This window comes from Balaenoptera physalus (genome assembly GCF_965194825.1).
Source record: "Balaenoptera physalus genome assembly, chromosome: 20".
Classification (NCBI taxonomy): Eukaryota; Metazoa; Chordata; class Mammalia; order Artiodactyla; family Balaenopteridae; genus Balaenoptera; species Balaenoptera physalus.
Genome location: NC_138901.1, coordinates 64,673,561 through 64,692,445, shown reverse-complemented (window position 1 = coordinate 64,692,445; position 18,885 = coordinate 64,673,561). Strand labels below are relative to the sequence as shown.

The 18,885-nt window shown below is 56.4% G+C and overlaps 1 protein-coding gene across 16 annotated transcripts; it reads left to right on the top strand.

The window, feature by feature from the left end:
* The first annotated feature begins 8 nt into the window (after positions 1 to 8).
* NT5M (5',3'-nucleotidase, mitochondrial) lies at positions 9 to 17,247 on the top strand. Of its 16 annotated transcripts, XR_014257818.1 has the most exons (9): positions 9 to 3,602; positions 3,870 to 3,923; positions 4,630 to 4,833; positions 6,857 to 6,957; positions 11,736 to 11,796; positions 12,180 to 12,567; positions 15,241 to 15,355; positions 15,440 to 15,582; positions 15,691 to 16,301. XR_014257818.1 is itself a non-coding variant. In XM_082442889.1 (7 exons), exons 1-7 carry the CDS (start codon positions 3,336 to 3,338, stop codon positions 13,076 to 13,078), a joined length of 972 nt encoding a protein of 323 aa, XP_082299015.1. In that variant the 5' UTR covers positions 9 to 3,335; the 3' UTR covers positions 13,079 to 13,449. The 16 variants fall into 16 exon arrangements, 12 of the variants coding, with proteins under 12 accessions (XP_082299015.1, XP_082299023.1, XP_082299022.1 ...); XR_014257816.1 differs by lacking the exons at positions 15,440 to 15,582; positions 15,691 to 16,301 and adding an exon at positions 16,617 to 16,754; XR_014257817.1 differs by lacking the exons at positions 15,440 to 15,582; positions 15,691 to 16,301 and adding an exon at positions 16,617 to 16,754 and having other exon boundaries at positions 15,241 to 15,380.
* The last annotated feature ends 1,638 nt before the right edge of the window (positions 17,248 to 18,885 follow it).

The window sequence follows — 18,885 nt, the reverse complement described above, 5'->3', positions numbered from 1 at the left end:
ACTGTTTCCATGGAATCCGCTCTAGGGGTGCCGCGCCGGAAGGCAGCTTTCTTTCCCTTCCGTCTTCGTTCTGTGCACACGCGAAATCGCTCCCTGGATTTAACGGGGACGTTGGGCAAAGGAAGGAACTGAACTCCTAGTTAGGCACATCCTTTCCGGATTTTGTTGGGAATGGCTGTCCCGTTTAACACTTTGCCAAATCCTCCAAGCCCGGCTTAATTGCCACCTCTTCCCTGAGGCTTTTCCTGCGAGGTAGTAGTCCGGCCAGGCAGGCAGCATGCGGTCAAATCCCTTGTCTACCACTTAGTAGCTCTGTGACTCTGGGCAAGTTCCTTGGCTGTCCTCTGCCTTGTTTCCCCATCTGTACAATTCTCACGATAAACCACGTAAAATACTTATGGTTGGAGGGGAGTGGTGTGAGGTGGGGCTGCAGGATAGACAGGGACCACGTCAAGTAAGCTGCGTTAAAGACACTGGACTTTTCCCGGAAAGATTGGGACGCCACGGAGAGTTTGATGCAAGAGAGTGGCATGATCAGACTTGCACTTAGAAAGGACTGTCTGGCTTTACATGCATAACCTCAGAGAATCATTTAGGAAGCTATTGGAGTAGTCAGTCGATATGAAATACAATAGTAAAAATTGTACCTTGAAATAGAGATGGAAATAAATTGATGTATTTGGGACAAGTAAAGATGAATGACTTTAACACTTGTACTCTAGGATGGAGCTGTCCCTGAATGCTGTATGGCAACATTTGGTCCTCAAACAGAAGACAGATATTTTGAATTGTAGGACATATTTCCATGGATGTACATGGATTTTAATAAAAGCTAAAAATGTTGTGAGAAGTTAAGCACTACAATAATTCAAAATAGCCACAGCTACTAGTCATACTTTAAATTTTGTTGCCTGTTTAGATTGTGGCATCTGTTCTCAAAGTGTGGTTCCTCAGCCCGCAGCATCAGCGTCACCTGGGAACTTCTTAGAAATGCAAATTCTTGGACTCCACTTTAGACTTACTACAAACTCTGAGGGTGGTGCCCTGCAGTCTGAGTTTAACAAGCCCTGAAGGTAACCTTGATGCACACTAAAGTTTGAGAACACCTGGATTGTGGCAAAGAGGAGCCAGGAATCAAATCACACTCATTTCAAAACTTCTAAAAGGCATCCCACCCTTCTCTCTTCCTCTCAAGAGTGAAATGACTGAAGGAGATGTGGTTAGAGGGATAACCTTGGATATATTCTAACTTTTTTTAAAGGTAGTCATGTGTAAAATCCAGCAATTACTTAAGTTTATTTTTTAACTATTTTTTTATAAATCTATTTATTTTATTTATAAATTATTTATTTTTGGCTGTATTGGGTCTTTGTTGCTGCGTGCAGGCTTTCTCTAGTTGTGGCGAGCGGGGGCAACTCTTTGTTGCGTTGCGTGGGCTTCTCATTGCGGTGGCTTCTCTTGGTGCGGAGCAGGGGCTCTAGGCACGCAGGCTCAGTAGTTGTGGCGCACGGGCTTAGTTGTGGGATCTTAGATGTGGGATCTTCTTGGCCCAGGGCTCGAACCCATGTCCCCTGCATTGGCAGGTGGATTTTTAACCACTGCGCCACCCGCGAAGTCCTCAGCAATTACTTGAGACACACCTTACAACAAACAGCCACAGCAGTGAGTGGAGATACCACATTTAACTATCTGTTTTTCATTCTTTGAATACACATTTACTTTGTCTCTGATATGTGTCCAGCCCTGTGCCAGATGCCAGGTGTATATCTGTCGTCAAGACAAAGTTCTTGCGGCAATGAAGCTCTGGCTGTAGGAGTTACACACAAAGCAAGCAAATAAAATACTTTCAGAGAGTCAGTACCTGTTATGAAGAAAATGAAACATGGTCATGGGGTAGAGGAAGGTCAGGAAATGCTTCCAAGATGTAAAGGGTGAGAAGGAGCCAATGAAAAGGCATCTGGGAGCGGAGAGTTTCAGGGAGAGGAACAAATGTATGCCAAGATCTTTTTTTTTTTTTTTTTTAAGTATTTATCTCACACTTAGAAGTCCCCTCTTTCCATATTTACAATGCTCAAATTTAATCTCCTAATCTTTTTTTTTAATTAATTAATTTATTTATTTATTTATGGCTGTGTTGTGTCTTCGTTTCTGTGCGAGGGCTTTCTCCAGTTGCAGCAAGTGGGGGCCACTCTTCATCGCGGTGCGCGGGCCTCTCATCATCGCGGCCTCTCTTGTTGGGGAGCACAGGCTCCAGACGCGCAGGCTCAGCAATTGTGGCTCACGGGCCCAGCTGCTCCGCGGCACGTGGAATTCTCCCAGACCAGGGCTCGAACCCGTGCCCCCTGCACTGGCAGGCAGATTCTCAACCACTGTGCCACCAGGGAAGCCCCGTATGCCAAGATCTTAAGACCCAAATAAGCTTGGTGTGTTTCTGGAAAAGACAGAATGCTAGTGTGTCTTAGAGGAAAGTGGGTGAGGAGGGTCCTGCTGTGTCTCTGTTGGATACTGCTTGCCTATAACAACAGTAATAGTCTCGTATTCATTCAAATTGACAATAAAAGATTTTAAAGCCAGAAGAAAAAAAAAAGCCACCTTTAACGGGGTACATAACAATATTCATTTTAGATTCATTTGAAAGTCACCGGTTTTATTAAGGCTTCGTGATATTTGCACGGTGTTAATTGCTCTTCTAACAGCCTCTCCCCAGCCAATCACTGTAAAGCAGGGGGCACATCACACTGTTTTGGTTCCTTCCTACTACTGTCACTCCCTTTAGTTCTTCTGCCTATTTTGTTGACTTATTTGCTTTGTGTCCCTCTCCCCTTCTAAGATGTGAGCTCCAGGGTAGCAGGACCTCGTCCACGCGGTCCACTGCGCGACGCTCTAGGGGCTCAGTAAACGACTCCGCGACACAGGCGTGCTCCATCCTCGCTGCGGCACTGGGAGGAGGGAGTCCAGGCGCAGGATCCCGGGAGAAGGTGCCAGTGGAGATCCGGGGACTGCGGACGCCCCGGGGACAGCCCAGCGCCCAGGGCTGTCCTCCAGGCCACGCCCCTCGGGCCCGCCTCCGCCAGCGCGGGTCCCTTTAAGGGCGGCGAGGCCGCAGCCTCGCTCTGGGGCTTGAGCCTGCGCGCTCGTGACCCGCGCGCCCCGCGCTCCCCGCGCGCCCCACGCGCCCCACGCGCCCCGAGCCCCGCGCGCCCCACGCATCCCGCGCGTCCGCAGCCCCGCGCGCGCTCCCCGCATCCCGCGCCTCCGACGTCCGCTCCCCTGTCCGCAGTGTCTCCTCCCGCGGACATGGCCCCGGTGTTGGCGGCGAGCGCCCGCCAGGGGCCATGATCCGGCTGCGCGGCTGGTGCGCGCGGAGGCCCCGCGGCGCAGCGGTGCCTGCGGGGCCCGCTGGGCTGCGCTGGGCGTCGGGCGGGCCTGCCGGCCGCGCCCTGCGGGTGCTGGTGGACATGGACGGCGTGCTGGCCGACTTCGAGGGCGGCTTCCTCAGGAAGTTCCGCGCGCGCTTCCCCGACCAGCCCTTCATCGCGCTGGAGGACCGGCGCGGCTTCTGGGTGTCGGAGCAGTACGACCGCCTGCAGCCCGGGCTGAGCGTGAGCACCCCCGCCCCGGGCGCGCGTGGCCCTGGGAGTCGCCCCCCGCAGCACCGGGTCCTAGGGGCCTCTGCGTTCGAGAGCTCTTGGCTGTCATCGAGGGCTTCTCAAAATTCAGGAGCACATAAAGCGTAATATACCTAACTCCCCATCTTCAACTGACTTTTAAATTTTGGCCTCAAGTCACATTCCCGTTTCTTCCTCTACCTGAATTTGATGAGCATCTTTACCATCCATTCTTTTTTTCCCTTGTCCACCAAAGCGTAGTTCCCAGTAGCACTGAGGTTGCGAGTCTTCCTGGACGGCACACAGGGAGTCACGGTGGGTCCGGATCTACTCCTTGGCTTATCCCCTGCCCCAGCCCGCCCAGCTGAGCACCTGAGCTCCGACACCAGGAACGTTCTTAGATCGCTTGGTTTGTCCATTTAAACTACTTGGTGAAAGGAACGGGATCTTGCCATGGACCAACTTAGAGACCCAATGTTTTCTGCTGTCCCTCAACTGGCCACCTAAGGCGGCTGCCAGGGGGAGTTGATGATGATTTTAGAACCTATTTTGTAACCCCAGGTTGTCTGCCTTCCCTCCTCTGTGAGGCAGACATTATTTTCTCCCTTGTGAGGTGAGGAAACCTGTCCCATGTCACAGCCAAGAAGGGTCAGCCTGGATCTGAGCTGTCTGTCTGCTTGCCAAGGTCATTCAGTCCTGTCCTCTGTCCTCCTCTAACAAGTGCCAGTTCTTTGATTTACAAAAGGCATCTCGACAGTCATTTGGTTTGTGGAAGGGTGGGTGTTAAAAAGGAAATCAAGCGCCCTTTCTTTTCATTAACACCAGGCGCTTCAGAAGGCAACTTTCCCCTGAGGCTGGGGTGCTGACCTCTCCCACTCCCGCTACCTAATTAAAAACTTTAAACCGGAGAAAATGCCCTAGTAATTTTTGCAGGCCCAGTAATGTTCTCCTCTGCCCTGTGTGTGTGTTCATTCATAGACGGCACTCAGCGTTGCCGTCCGGGTTCTTCCTTTCCTCCCAGGACCGTGTTACTGTGATGCCACTAAGCCTGTTACTGAAATGGAAGTCCGTGTGCCCGATGCACAGTGAGGCCAAACGATACCAAAACGTCAGAGTCTGGAACAGAGAAAGGTCTGCTGCAGGGCCATGCAAGGAGATGGATGGCTCATGCCTTAAAAACCCCAAACTTCCCAAAAGCTTTCAGCAAAGCCCTTTTCTAGGAAAGGTGAGGGAGGAGCGTGGTTAGTTGGTGCAAACTTCTTGGTGTTAGATCCTTTGTTCTTGAGGTCAGGTCATGGTCAGGTAATGATGTTCCTGTAAATCTCCACCAAGCAAATGTTATTCTGTGTTCTGACAAGAAAGGGCAAGGTCTTACGGCACAATTTTCACCCTCGAAGGTCCAGGTCCTGGCTAAGAGGAGGGGGTCTCTGCGGGGGCCGGTTACCCTTCCCCGGAGCGTTCGTCCAGCACCAGGTCTGGGTCCTCCAGTGCCCAGGCCTGGCTGAAGAGGCAGGTCTCAGCTGGTGGCTCCCTCAGGTCCAGGTCCCGCAGACTGCCACCGCCATTAGGTCGCCCACCCCCCGGCTCTCCAAGGACAGTGGCTCTTCTAGTCCGTCGTGCCAGTGTGCAGACTCCGGGTCTAAGGGAATGCGCCACTGTCTTCCAAGAACAAGGCCCGGGAGCAGAACTCCTCGGGCACCAAGGAGGGGTGCGCTGAGAGCTCACCGTGCACTGCTGCTCCTGGGAACATTGCAGGCAATGGGGCTTTAATAGACGCACACGTGACCTTTATCCCCGGGCCCAGCTCACGGCAGGACCTCCCTGGTCTCCCCTTGGCGGAGCTGGCCCAGCACCTGCGTTAAAACCTCCCTGTCAAGCACCCGGCTTCCACACGGAGGCATCCCTGCTTTACAAAACGTGGGTCTTTCTGTGTTTCCTTTGAGCCTCGCTTGCCGAGGGGTGAGCAGGGCAGAGGGGAAGGCATAGCTCATTTTCACTGACTTAGAATCTTACACTGTTAGGGCAGTTGAACGGGCCTCAGAGAAAGGAAGTCCCTTGACCAGGGTTTCAAGGAAAGTTGAGGGGGAGGGAGGTAAGCTGGGGTGCTGAGGGGAAATGGTCAGCCCTGGGCCACAGCCTGCTTTCCACCACTCACACTGCTTCCCTTTGAGTCAGAAGCCCCACGTTCAAGTTCTGACAGTATCACCCTGAAGTGGCCTTGAAAAAAAGCTTCAGTGAAGCCCAGTTTCCTCATTTGTAAATTGGGGATGGCAGCTCTTGCCGCTTGTGGGATGTGAGGCTCAGACAAGAGAGGGCATATGTTAGCAATAAGCACTGATTTGCTTAAGCCCATGTAGTTGACAACAGTATTGCCCGTGTGACCTCCGTGTGCTCCCCGTATGTCGCCGTGGTGGCATTTGTTCTGGGCAGTGGGGCTTCTGACGGCGGGTGGGGGGCGCTTCCTGCATTGCACACATGGGACATGGTTTCCTGCTTCTCAGAGGCTGGGGGTTGTCACTTTCCCCTTGTCCTGGCCCTGGAAGGGGGTGACATACTGCAGACTTGAATTTGGCCAGCAGCATAAGACGGACACTCCTAGCCGGGCGGTTGGGAGCTACCGTTTTGCTGTGTGACATTAAGTCAATCCCTTCCCCATTCTGAGCCTCGGTTTTCTCACAGGTGAAATGAGGGTCTGGATTGGGGGCTTTTAAAAACAGCAGAATAGTTGTGTGTATGTGTGTGTGTGTGTGTGTGTGTTTTAACGAAGTATTTTATTGGCATCCCAATGCGTAGCTCAGATAAGGAGCTGTTCTGCTGATGTGGTGCGGAGCCTGGAGCTCTGCCCGCGCCCCCATCCCTCGTGGCACGGCGGTGCTCGGAAGGGCCTGAGCTCCTCCAGCTGTTGAAAGTGAGATTCCAGCGCCGTGGCAGGACCCAGCCCACCCTCGCTGCCTCCAGGGGGCCTCTGGCCTTTAGAATCAGGCAAACGTGTGGTTCCTGGGGGCCGGCCTTCTGTCCCCGCCAACTCCAGCAGGGCCTGCAGCAGCGCTGGCTTCAGAACCTACAGCCCCAGCACCGTAGCTGGTCCCTGTTGGATCCTCGCAGAAGCTGGATCCCTCCTGCAAAGGGGCCGGAACACACGCCGGTGCCAGCTCCCACCCATCCTCCGCCAGGCGCTGCGTCCTCGGGGTGTGGGCAGGCGGGGTGCTGAGGACCCCGGGCGTCACCTGCTCTTCTCCCCTTCTCAGGAGAAGGCCATCAGCATCTGGGAGTCGGAGAATTTCTTCTTTGACCTCGAGCCTCTGCCAGGCGCTGTGGAGGCAGTGAAACAGATGGCCAACCTGGAGAGGTGAGTTCGTCTCGGCCCAGGGTCCGCGCGCCTTCCCGTATCACGTCACCTCTGCTCCCCGTTCGTCGCCCTGCACGGGCCCGCGCGGTCCATCCTCACGGGGCGAGTCTGTAGGCTGTTAAGATGCTTCCATCCAGCAACTTCGGAGAATGTCGAGTCTAATTTGACGGGGTTCGCTGGGTGTTCAGGGTTCACTTATTCAGCAAATATCCGAGAACTGACTGTTAGACGCCCCTGGGCACCAGTGGGTCACAGGCGAACAAAGCGTGTTCCCTGCTCTCCCGGAGCTACCGTCCAGCCAGAGACCGGGTGTTAAATAGAGCATCCCACCCGGGAAGACAGCCACGAACTGGGATCAGTGCTGAACACAGAGAGCCAGGTGTGTGGAGGGGTACGATGGGGAGACCTGGGAGGTGGGATGGGGGAAGCGGCAGCAAGAGGATGAGGGAGACGTCTGCCTGGCCCTGTGAGCTGAGGCCCCCGCCCCGGAAGCAGTGCCCACCGCCCATCGAAATCCGGCGGCGCTTACCGTGCTCCCCTGAGGACCTTAAAAAACAATAACCTGATTGAGGTACAATTCACACACCCTACACCCACATGGTTTTTAGCGGGTTCACAGAGATGTCCAGACATCACCATCGTCAACTTCAGCACATTAACAGTCACTGCCCATTCCGGCCCTCTGCCCTCAGCCCTCGGCAGCTGCAGTTGGCTTGCTGTCTCTGGATTTGCCCATTCTGGACGTTTCATATACGTTTCTTACAATACCTTGCCTTCTGTGACTGGCTTCTCTCACTCAGTATGGTGTTTCCGGGTTCATGTGTGTCGCAAAGTGAATCAGCGCTTCATCCCTTTTCACTGCTGAGTGATTCTCCGTTGTGTGGATATGCTACGTTCTGTCCATCCGTTCCTTAGCTGATAGATCTTGGGTGTTTCTTCTTTTTAGATACGAAGAATAACACTGCTGTGAACATTCATGTACAAGGTTTTTTGTGGTCACGTGTTTTCATTTCTCTTAGATGTGTAGCAAGGAGTGGAACTGCGGGGTCATATGCTGAATCCAAACTACTTTCAAAGCAGCTGCACCATTTTACATTCCCAGGAGCAATGTCTGAGGGATCCAACTTCTCCTCCTCAGCACTTGCTATGGTCTTTTTGATTCCAGCCATCCTAGTGGGTGTGAAGTGGTATCTCACTGTGGTTTTAATTTGCATTTCTCTGAAGACTAATGATGTTGAGCATTTTTGGTGTGCATATTAGCTATTTGTATATCTTTTTTGGATAAATGGGTATTCAGATCCTTCGCTAATTTTTTTTTCAATTTATTTGTCTTTTTTTGTTATTGTTAACTCATAAGACTGCTTTATATATTCTGGATAACAAGTGCCTTGTGAGATATATGACTTGCAGATATGTTCTCTCATTCTGTGGATTGTTGTTTTAGTTTCTGGGTGGTGTCCTTTGAAACCCGAAGTTTTTATTTTGATATAGTTCAATTTATTTATTTTTTTTCTTTTGTCGTTTGTGTTTTTGGTGCCATATCTAAGGATCCTTTGCCTAATCCAAGGTCACAAAGATTTGCTCCTATGTTTTCTTCTAAGAGTTTTATAGTTTAAGCTCTTATATTTAGGTCTTTGATCCATTTTAAGTTAATTTTTGCATATGGTGTGAGGAAGGGGGTCCCACTTCCTTCTTTGTCGTGTGGAAAATCCAGCTGTCCCAGAACCATTTGTTGAAAAGACTCTTCTTTCCTCCGTTGAATGGTCTTGGCTTCCTTGTTAAAAGTTAATTGGCCACAGATGTTAGGATTTCCTTCTAGGCTTGTATAACTTTTATTGCTCACAGTTTTGCTTGAATTTAGCAACCACGCTGACAAATCAAACATAAGGTACGATTTGGCTTTCACTGTGCCATGTAACTGCCTTCACACATTGTCCGCTTTCAGAGTTCTGACATGATAAATAGACATCAGAGAAACACAAAATGCTTAGAGTTTGGGTTGACCTGTAGGCTGGTTTGGTTGGTAATTTATCTTTAGACTTGAGTCCAGGCCCTGCAGAGTAGTGTATTCTACTCTGATCTATGATTTGAACCTGATTTACACCAGAATAATGTACTATAACTTCTTCCACCTGTAGCAAGAGCCCGGCGAGGCAAAGAATGTGTATTTTTGCACCAAAGCTTTTGAAAGCTCTGTTCTTGTCTGGATCCGCATTTCCTGGACCACATTCTGGGGAGCTGGATTGCACGCTGGTTAAGTCTCAGTCTGAACCGGAGTCAGACCGCTTCTCCAGAATCGAACCCTCAGCAAGTTTCTAAACTTTCAGTTTCTTCATCTGTAAAATGTGTGCAGTGTAAATGTTAGCTGCTGCTGTTACTATTCTGCAGGACTTAATAGGTGTGCAACAGAAGGGTGTTCTTTTTTTTTTTTTAATATTTATTTATTTATTACTTATTTATTTATTTATTTTGGCTGCACCGGGTCTTAGTTGCAGCATGTGGGATCTTAGTTCCCTGACCAGGGATCGAACCCGGGCCCCCTGCATTGGGTGTGTGGAGTCTTAACCACTGGACCACCAGGGAAGTCCCAAGAAGAGTGTTCTTTGACCAAAGCAGCGTGGGAAACATCGATGAGAGGTGTCTTTCCTGTGGGACTTCTCAGAGCTTTTAGTTTGTGGACGTGCATTGAGATTCTTCAGGGGGTGGCAGAGGAGGCAACTTTCTTTAATTTTTATTTTTTAATTTGTTTTTATTTTTGGCTGCATTGGGTCTTTGTTGCTGTGCGCGGGCTTTCTCTAGTTGCGGCGAGTGGGGGCTACTCTTTGTTGCAGTGCGCGGGCTTCTCATTGCGGTAGCTTTTGGCGAGCACAGGCTCTAGGCGCGTGGGCTTCAGTAGTTGTGGCGCATGGGCTCAGTAGTTGTGGCTCATGGACTTAGTTGCTCCGCGGCATGTGGGATCTTCCCGGATCAGGGCTCGAACCCGTGTCCCCTGCATTGGCAGGTGGACTCCTAGCCACTGCGCCACCAGGGAAGTCCCAAGGAGGCAGCTTTCGTCTCGTGGGTTCTGGCCCGGAACACTTTTTCACAGCTGCCCTATTAACACGTTTGCAGAAATTCCCGTCTGAGATGCCCAGGTTGAGACCACACCACTGGTCCTTCACTTCCACTTTGGCTCTTAGCTGGGTGGACGATTCTGATGGTCAGTCCATGCCCAGAGCTTGGACTGAGAGAGGGGTCTAGTGGATGGCTAATCAAGTGGATGGCTCTGAGTCTTGTGCTTTGTGCAGGAAATAAGCAAGGTGACGTGTTAGAGGTCACTGGGGAGGGGCTACTTCAGGTGCAGATGCTTCTCCAAGGGGGTGATATCTGACGTCAGACCTGCAGGATCGGAATGAATAGTGAAGGGCAGTGGGGAGCAAGGGTACAGGCCCTGGGAGGGGAAGGGGTTTGCTGACTTGGGTAGCAAAGGAGACCAGGAGGTTTCCTCACTGAGGTTTCAGTGAGTGTGGGGCAGGTGGGATGTGGAGGAAGAGGTTGAAGAGAGAAGGGTGTCATCTAACTTAGATTTTAAAAACATGGGCTCGGGCGCTGAGTTTGGCATTTCCTGGGCATTTCTCCAAAGAAGAGCTACAGATGGCAATTCAGTGCGTGAAAGTTTGCCTCAGCGTCATTCGTCCTTAGGGAAATAAGTCAGAACCACAGTTAAAAGCCGCTCTGCACCATTAGAATGACTGTCGTAAAAAAGATGGACGATCGTGGGTGTAGCCAAGGATGGAGAGAGCTTGGAATCCTTATCGCTGGTGGTGGGATTGTAACCGGTGCAGCTGCCTTGGAAACCGCATCCTCAGGATGTTGGATACAGAGCCGCCTGTAACCCAGCAGTCGCACCCGAGAGAAACGAAGACACAGGTCCACACGGACCCTGCGCACGGGCGTCCCCAGCGCCACAGTTCCTGGGTGGAAGCAGCCCCACTGTCCATCCGCGGTAGTGTGTAAACAGAACGTGGAGCATCTGTACAAGGGACATTACTGGGCAGTCAAAAGGCCCACAGTTCCAGTGCCCTTGAAAACATGACCCTAAATGAAAGAAGCCAGTCACAGAGACCATGTACTGTGGGGTTCCGTTAACATGAGATGTCCAGAACAGGCAAATCCACGGAGACAGGAAGCAGGCGGAGACCCAGGCTAGGCCTCTCGGGACTGCTTTCCAGGGATCCCATCTCCCGTGGGCTTGGCCCCGTGAGACAGTGGGTGCCGCTCCGGGGGCAGGTGCCAGCTCGATGAGGACTGGGGACCAGCTGGCACTGGTGGCGGGCACCGGGCCCGGGGCCACGGGAGGGAGCTGGTGCGGCACAGACCGCGAGGGCCCACCAGGGTCCACAGGAGTGTGCGAAGCCCCAGCCGCCCGGCCGCACCCTTGACCTAGAGACTCCGGCTCGGCTCGTAGGTTTCCTGGCTCTGCGCCGCGTGAGGCCCTGACGTACGTCCCTTGAGTAGCTGGCTCTGGTCCTGTAACGCCTTCCTCGCTGGCTGGTACTCGCCGTTTCTCGGCATTTCCTGTCACGTCCCAGGGACGGCTGCTCCTCAGCTCTGCCAACCTGCGTGGCCGGCTGCACGGGGCTGCCCCGTGGTTTGCCCGGCCCTGACCTGGTGTCGGGCCAGGGCTGGGGGCACACGCGGCGGCCGGGGCCAGGGGGACAGGGCATCACGGGCCATCAGGGGCCGGGCTCGGGCAGGGGGACGCCGGCGCCCAGCCTCACCCTGCTCCTCTCCCCTAGCACCGATGTCTTCATCTGCACCAGCCCCATCAAGATGTACAAGTACTGTCCCTTCGAGAAGGTAAGACGCCTGTGGTTGGGCCTTTTCTCGCTTTGCCCCGTGTCCCAGGGAAGCGCTTGGACCCACACCCGTGGCCGCTGCCTCCCGGGGCTGCCCCTCCGCCCGTCCAGCCTCCCGGGTCTGGGCCAGGGCCTCCTCCCAGCAGAGTCTGAAATTCTGCTGCGCCCTCTGGGTGGACCTGGCGAGGCGCCAGGTTCTGTGGGAAGGTGACCGTCCCCGTTGGGGCAACATCGATGTGAAGGATGGGACGAGGAGAGGATGTGGGTCGGGGAGGGGCTGGAGGCCACCCAAACCAAGTATTTGGGCACGAAAAGCCTCACAAAGGTGACACAGTGAAACTGCACTTTGCTACATACTCACTTTGTCATCTTTATTGAAAATAGGTAGAATTACATAAAACTGAGACTTCTCTGGAGATTGGGAATTGCAGGGTTGCCAAACCCAGAGGGATGGTCTGTTCCCCGGGGGTGGGTTCACACCAGAGGTGGGCCCAGGGCTGCTCCTGCCCCGAGGAAGCCGAGGAGCTTCCCAGGTCTGGGAAGGTGGGGCTCGGGGCCCAGAGCCCCTGCTCGGGGGCCGACCTTGGCAGGGGTGCAGCGTGTCCTCTCGGGACCTCTCCTCGCCCGGCTCCACGTGAGAAGCAAACACACACGGTCAGCCAACGTTCGGCGCCTCCTGCGCGTCACACGGAAGGGATGCGCCCTCGTCGGGGTGTCGCGGGCGCTCCACTGTGTGCTTCGTCCTCAGGACGCCCCTCGACCCGCCAAGACCGTGAGTGCAGCTCACCTCGGGGGCCAGTGGCTCGGCTTGGTCAGCGGGGGTGGGCTTGGGCCTGGAGGCGTGTCCAGTCCCCAGCAGAGCAGTGAACTGGAGGCTCAGTGTCCCCTGCACGCTGGCTAGAAGTGGGCATTGTCCGGCCCCTCACGAGACCCCCGGCAGAAACTCTGGGAGTAGCCGGTGTGTTTCCACAAGCCCCCAGGTGCGCCGTGTTTGAGAACCGCTGGGCTGGGGCAGCTGTTTCAGTCAGGGCTGCGGTGGAGGCGGGGCTGGCTGTCCGGCCCTCGCGGTCCTCGTCCCTCCCCCGGGGTTCAAGTGTCATCTCTATGCCGACCATCCCTCCCGTGCAGCCTCAGCCCAGCACTCCCCTCTGAGCTCCAGATGGCTCCGACCTGCCGTGTCCCCGGGGTGCCGACGTCCCTGTCCCACGTCCGCCCCTCCCTCCGAGGCTGGAAGCACCACCCTTCGTACCCCTCTGTACCTCAGCAAGCCTGCTTCCTGCTGAGGCTGTTTCTCAAGCACACCTCTGTCTCCGTGGCCATCTGGGGAGAAATGCTGACATAGCCTCCGCAGCTGCCCGCGCATTTCAGCTCCACACGCACACCCCCGGGGGTGCGGGCCATGTCCCGCTGGCCCTACGTTAAAGCCTTTAGTTGTCTCTGCAGCAGCTGTGTCACCAAATGCCTCTCTTACCTGAGGCCGTGGAAAGACCTCCTCCCTCGAAAGTCCGTCTAGTAACTCTTTTGCTGCATGCGGTTCGGATTCGGTTTGGGTCGTCTTGACTGATTCTGGTTCGGGAATAACACCACCACTTTACCTCGGATGGCTCCGTGTTCACCAGGCCGAACTGTTTCCTGCCCAAGTGTCTTCAGGAAAACGAGCCACCTTCCCTCCCCAGCCCAGCCCCCCAGCGGTGCCCTCAGACCCCGGCCCCCACCCTGGCCGAGCCCGGGAGTCAGAGGAGAGCTCTGGGTCTCAGACCCCCCACCCAGCCTCTCAGGGCCTCCGTCTCATAACCAGTGCAGTTGTGCTGATGCCTCCCTGGGTTGTAGGAAGGATGCAGAAGGCGGCATTTACCACCTTGCTAGCAGTAAACGTCACCCCCTGTGTCTTCTCTCTGGCCCCAAAGACCCCCACCCAGCACGAAAGAAAGAACCTCAGTGCACTTTTCTCAAACCAGAAAGCCTGGGCAGTTTCACGGTTGATTATTTTTTCTGCATTCTTGGATCCTGGAAAAATATGTTAGGTGCAAAGTTGCCTACACAGTTTAATTAAAAACTACGTTTTGAAACGTGGTAAATATTTTTTAAAAAAAGGAAGGAAGGAAATTCTGCCAACTATAGATGTTTCTCTAACTTTCCTTGATTTCCCAGATTTTCTTTGATTAGCCATTACTTTTACAATAAAAAAGTAAATGCTTTTTTGGTTGGCAGTCATTCTGCAAACATTTACCGGGCACCTGCTGCAACGCTAGGCATCTGGGGCTTAAAAAAGCCGTCTCTTTGCTCTCGGGAGCTGAGGACAGTGTGGCAGGAAGAGAGACAGTCATCACTCTGTCACAGGCTCTGTGGTCACCCAGGGAGGAGGCTAGGGCAGGCTCCTGGGGAAAGTAAGAATTGGGTGGAGTCATGGAAACGAGAAGGCAAAGCCCTGGGAGGACAAGTTCTGAGTAGACGGGATGCGGCTGAGGAGAGGATCTCTGAGCTTCAGGGTATCTCAGTGGACACCCTCCAAACTGAAGAGCAGAGAGGGAGCAGAGCCTGCCTGCCCTCCTCCCCGTGGGCCTGGGGACGCAGCTCCGATGGCTCCCCGGGGGCCTGGAACGCGTTCCTGCGGGACGTCCGCGCCCTCCGTGGGGTGTGCCCTGCCCCCCACCCTCTGTCACCCCCTTGTTTTACCGCCTCAGAGCATTCGGGGTGCGCGGCTGTTGTGAGCCTTCAGTGCGGGGTGCGATGGGGCCCTCGGAGCAGCTGAGCCGGAACCGGAACCCCGGCCGCCCCACCTCCCCTGGCCACGCGGGGTTGCCGTGCCGCCGTCAGGGCCTCTCCTCCCAGCCGGAGGCCTGGGGTGTCCGCGCCCTGGCCCGGTGGACGGCCCAGGGGTCAGCTCGTCTGCTGTCAGTCCAGCTCGGTGTGGAGACTTAGCCTCGCGAAGCTGTTTTGTGAACCTGACGGCCCCCTGTTATCTTGTGATGGGGGGGGTCTTCCCGAGAAGGTGGCCAGTGTGGTCATTTGCATGGGGTCCTCCATCTGCTGGGTAAGGTCACTCAGGAGCAGGGCGTCGGGGGAGCCCCCGGACACGCCCGCGCCCCCGGCACTGGCACCGCACACCCACCATCTGCTTGAGATCCTCTCCCGCTCCCGTCATGGGTCCAGTTCTCACGTGGCCTCCGGACGAAAATTCACCGGGTAGGACAGGAGGATGGCCGGTCTGTAAGGGGTTGTTTCGACGCGCCTTGGAGCTCCGTCCCCCTTTCCTTGTCCTAGAGCCTAGCCGCAGGGGCCGGGGCGTCTGCTCGGAGCCACGATTCTGCTGCTCTGTAGCCAAGGGGCCGGGACGGTCCTGTTGTCCCCTGAGCGTGGCAGTCTCCCTGGGGGGGCCCCTCTTGCAGGAGAGCCGGCTGTGCCCCCTCACGGCTCCACCTCCCCCCGCCTGCTGTCGTTCCAGTACGCCTGGGTGGAGAAGCACTTCGGCCCTGACTTTCTGGAGCAGATCGTGCTGACCAGAGACAAGACCGTGGTCTCCGCCGACCTCCTCATAGACGACCGGGTGGACATCACAGGCAAGTGGCCTGCAGCGGGGGAGGGGTGAGTGTGGTGGCCTCACGGCCCCTGACCTGAGCGGCCCCCCTCCCCTCACTCACCAGATACGTGTTAGGCGTCACATCCAGCCTTAAGCCGCGCGTGGAGCGAGACGAGATTCTTCTCCGCGTCCGGCCTTGGAAGGGGCCCCACTGGGAGTCAGGAAGAGTGGGTCCTGGCTCTGGGGTAACTCGCTGAGTGACCTTGAGTGAGTCTGTTTACACCTTGAAGCCTTGCCCTCGGACAAAATGAGGGCTGGACTCTGGCTTCCAAACGTTTGTTTTTAGCAACAGAACCCTCCCCTTTTTTTTTCCAGAAGTAATTTGGACTGAACCTCATGTGTTAAAGCAGAAAAGCAAAGCCTAATCTCTCTAGTTGAAGGTGGTTTGGGAGCTGTGTTTGTCCCTTTTGCTTATGGGTGACCCCCTCCCAAAAAATAAACAAACCTTGGATTTGCTTAGAAAGGAGAGGGGAAGCTTATTGGTTCATCAAACTGAAAATCTGGGGTAGGAGGGCTTCAGGCACGGCTGAATCTAGGAGCTCAAACAACCTCCGTCAGAATTTGGTTTCTTTATCTGCTGGTTCTGCTGTCCTCGCTGTGCCTGCATACCCTGGCAGACGCTCCCCTCCTGGTAGCCATCACTAGTTTCAGGGTTAAATTATTCTTTTGGACACCTCAGTGGGAAAATTCGAAATACTCCTTCCCTGATGATTTTTGGAGCTGGCTTGGGAAACATGCCCATCTCTACCCCGGTCAGTGTCCAGAAGGTAGAATCCACAGGTGTGCCCGCCACTGACCTCCCAGACCGCACGGTTTCCCTAGGACAGTCAGGGCACAGTGCAGGGGTGGGGGAGGCCGTGACTTCGAGGGGCCCAGGGACCCACTCAGCTTCTGTGGGGGGCAGGGGAGAGGCCGTACCCAAAGGGCAGGTCACCACTGGCGGCGTCAGTGTAGACCCAAGGGACTGAAGCCTGCGGGGCTTGTGGGGCCCGCGGTCAACAGCTGGTGACGGAGCTGGTCCGGGCAGCGCAGGATGGCTGGGCACAGGGGCAGGGAGGGCGGGCGTCTTGAGGCTCAGCCTCAGCAGAGGCCGCGGCCGTATGGAGCGCCTGGTCACTGTTTGCCAAGCACCCGCTGTGGGCTCTGGGGCTGCGAGGGGGCCGCGTCCACCCCCCGTGAGACAGGGCTGGTGCGATCGCCTGGGGCCCCGATGAGGGACTGAGGTGCTGCTTTCCCCCCAGGGGCCGAGCCGAACCCCCGCTGGGAGCACGTGCTCTTCACGGCCTGTCACAACCGGCACATGCGGCTGCAGCCCCCCGGCCGCAGGTTGCACTCATGGGCAGACGACTGGAGGGCCGTCCTGGACAGCAAGCGGCCCCGCTGAGCTGGCTGAGCCCCGGCCCCGCACGTTGCCCGGCCTGGCCTTACATGCACCTCGGGGCAAGCCTGGCCCAGGGCCCTGGACAGGACACAGGCAGCCAGGCCGACCTCAGGCCTCCGGTCAGGGAGGAGCCCGGGGCGTTGTTCAGAGGGGACAGTCCTCCCCTCCCTCAGGGAAGCCCCCTCCCCGGCCAGCAGCCGCCTGGTCTGAGGGTGACGTAGGAGCAGGTGGGGACAACCGCCCCGCCCTGAACCACAGCCCCTGCTGCCCGGCGCCCAGTGGGGTCTCCCCCGTGGACCTGCCCCAGATCCAGCAAACACGGTGCGAGTTCTGGGCCATGCCAGGCTCTGTGCCCGGGGTCCTCCCTGGGCCCCGCCTCTGACTGGCTAGAGGGCTCTGCCCCCCACCCCCCACTACCCCCCCCCTGGGGGCCGAAGGCTTGGATGTTCGCTGAAGGCGTGAACAATAAATGCTATTCTCTAGTCCCCGCCCCAAGGTCCTCCGGCATCTGGCCCCCGGGCGCCCAGCTGTCCCCCTGCACTGCTGAGAGCCTGGGTTGGGGGCGCAGCTTGGTGGGTCTGCCTCGCCACAGGGCCGCATGGGGCCGGGAGGGACGGGCCCTGATGGTGGCGCAGGTGGCAGCGCTGGCGGCTGCGGTGTCCCCGGGCGGGAAGTGGCCCCGTAACTGGCCACCCACGGCCCGCGCTTTCTTGCCTGCTCCTGCCCCCGCCGTGCTCCCCACGGCTGCCCTTCTGGGACCCCCTGGTTGTCCCCTGGGCCCCGGAGGTGGGTCGGGCAGGAGGAAGGGTGAGGAAAGCGGCCGGTGGGTCCCGACTGGAGGGTATCGGGGCTGCATCACGCGGGCTGGAGTTCCCTGGCCCGAGCAGGGTAGTGTCCAGAGAAGTCCTGGCCGCCCTGGCCTGTGGCCCGGGAAGGAAGCGAGACCCTGGGACTCCGGGGGACAGGAGAGCAGGTCACACGCGCCACGGGGTGTGTCACCTTCTTGCTGGGCTCTTTACTCTGCCTGCTCCTGCCGGCCGCCAGCAGCGGCCTGCCCACCAGGTCCTCTGCACCCGCCCTCCGAAGGCCTCCCTGCTTAGAATGATCAAGTCCAGATGCCCCAGCTCTGGACCGTCCGGGACCGCAGCCTCTGCCTGATGGGAACCGCGCCCTCCCCTGGACGTGGCCATCTTGTTCACGGCTGTCTTGGGCTCTGTCGGTTTCTCAAGCGGGGGCTGGGGAGGGGCTGGGGGGGGAGGTGCTTCCTTCATGCAGAGATGTCCTGGGGAGGGCCATCCCTCCCCATCCCCGGGCAGTGTCGTTGGCACCGCTGGCATAGCCTGTGCCCTGAGGTCGGCTCTGGGGCCCCACGTCTGGTGGGCGGACTTCTCAGCCACAGGGAGACATCTCCGCGGGGGATGCTGAGACCCCCTGCCTGCGCTCCGGGCCTCTGGTGCAGTGCAGGGTGTGAGCAGGGGTGGGGTGAGGTCCAGCCAGAGCCCCTCCCTCGCATCTGGGCTCTTCCAGCTGATGGCTGCCCTGGGTTTTAAAGGCCAGTTTAGCTCAGCTGGAATCACTCACCCCGAGGTAGCAGCCACTGCAGCTGCCTAATCAGTTCAAGGAGAAAAAAATCATTGCAGGGGCCACGGTGTCGGGTTACTTCCCTGATTGTGAGGAGGGCTGCAGGGGTCCAGGTGCCAGGGAGCAGGGGGGCCCCTCCCACCAGGTGACATTGATGGAGGTCTGGGTGGAGGAAGGGAGAGCCCTCCTGGCCCTGGCGGGGGTGGGGGAGGCACTGCAGAGGCCCTGGGGCTGCCAGTGAGGGAGCTAGGCGGGAAGGAGATGGCCGGACAGGCCTGGAACCTGGAGCAGAGGGGGGAATCGGAGGTGGTAGCTGTGACGGCTGGGCCATGGGCTGGTACCGCCCTCCTTGTGAGGCAGCTGGGGACACAGGCAGGACCGCGGGGCTCTGTGATTCCCTTTTTTTCAAGCAGGATACACCTGCTTCATTTAAATGAAGGTGAGTTTCTTCAAACTTGAGAAGCACATGTTTTGCTTCTGGACCCTTAATGACCTGCAGAAAAGGAAGGCCCCCTCCCATGGGTGACGCGTCAGCTGGGTCCCTCGCC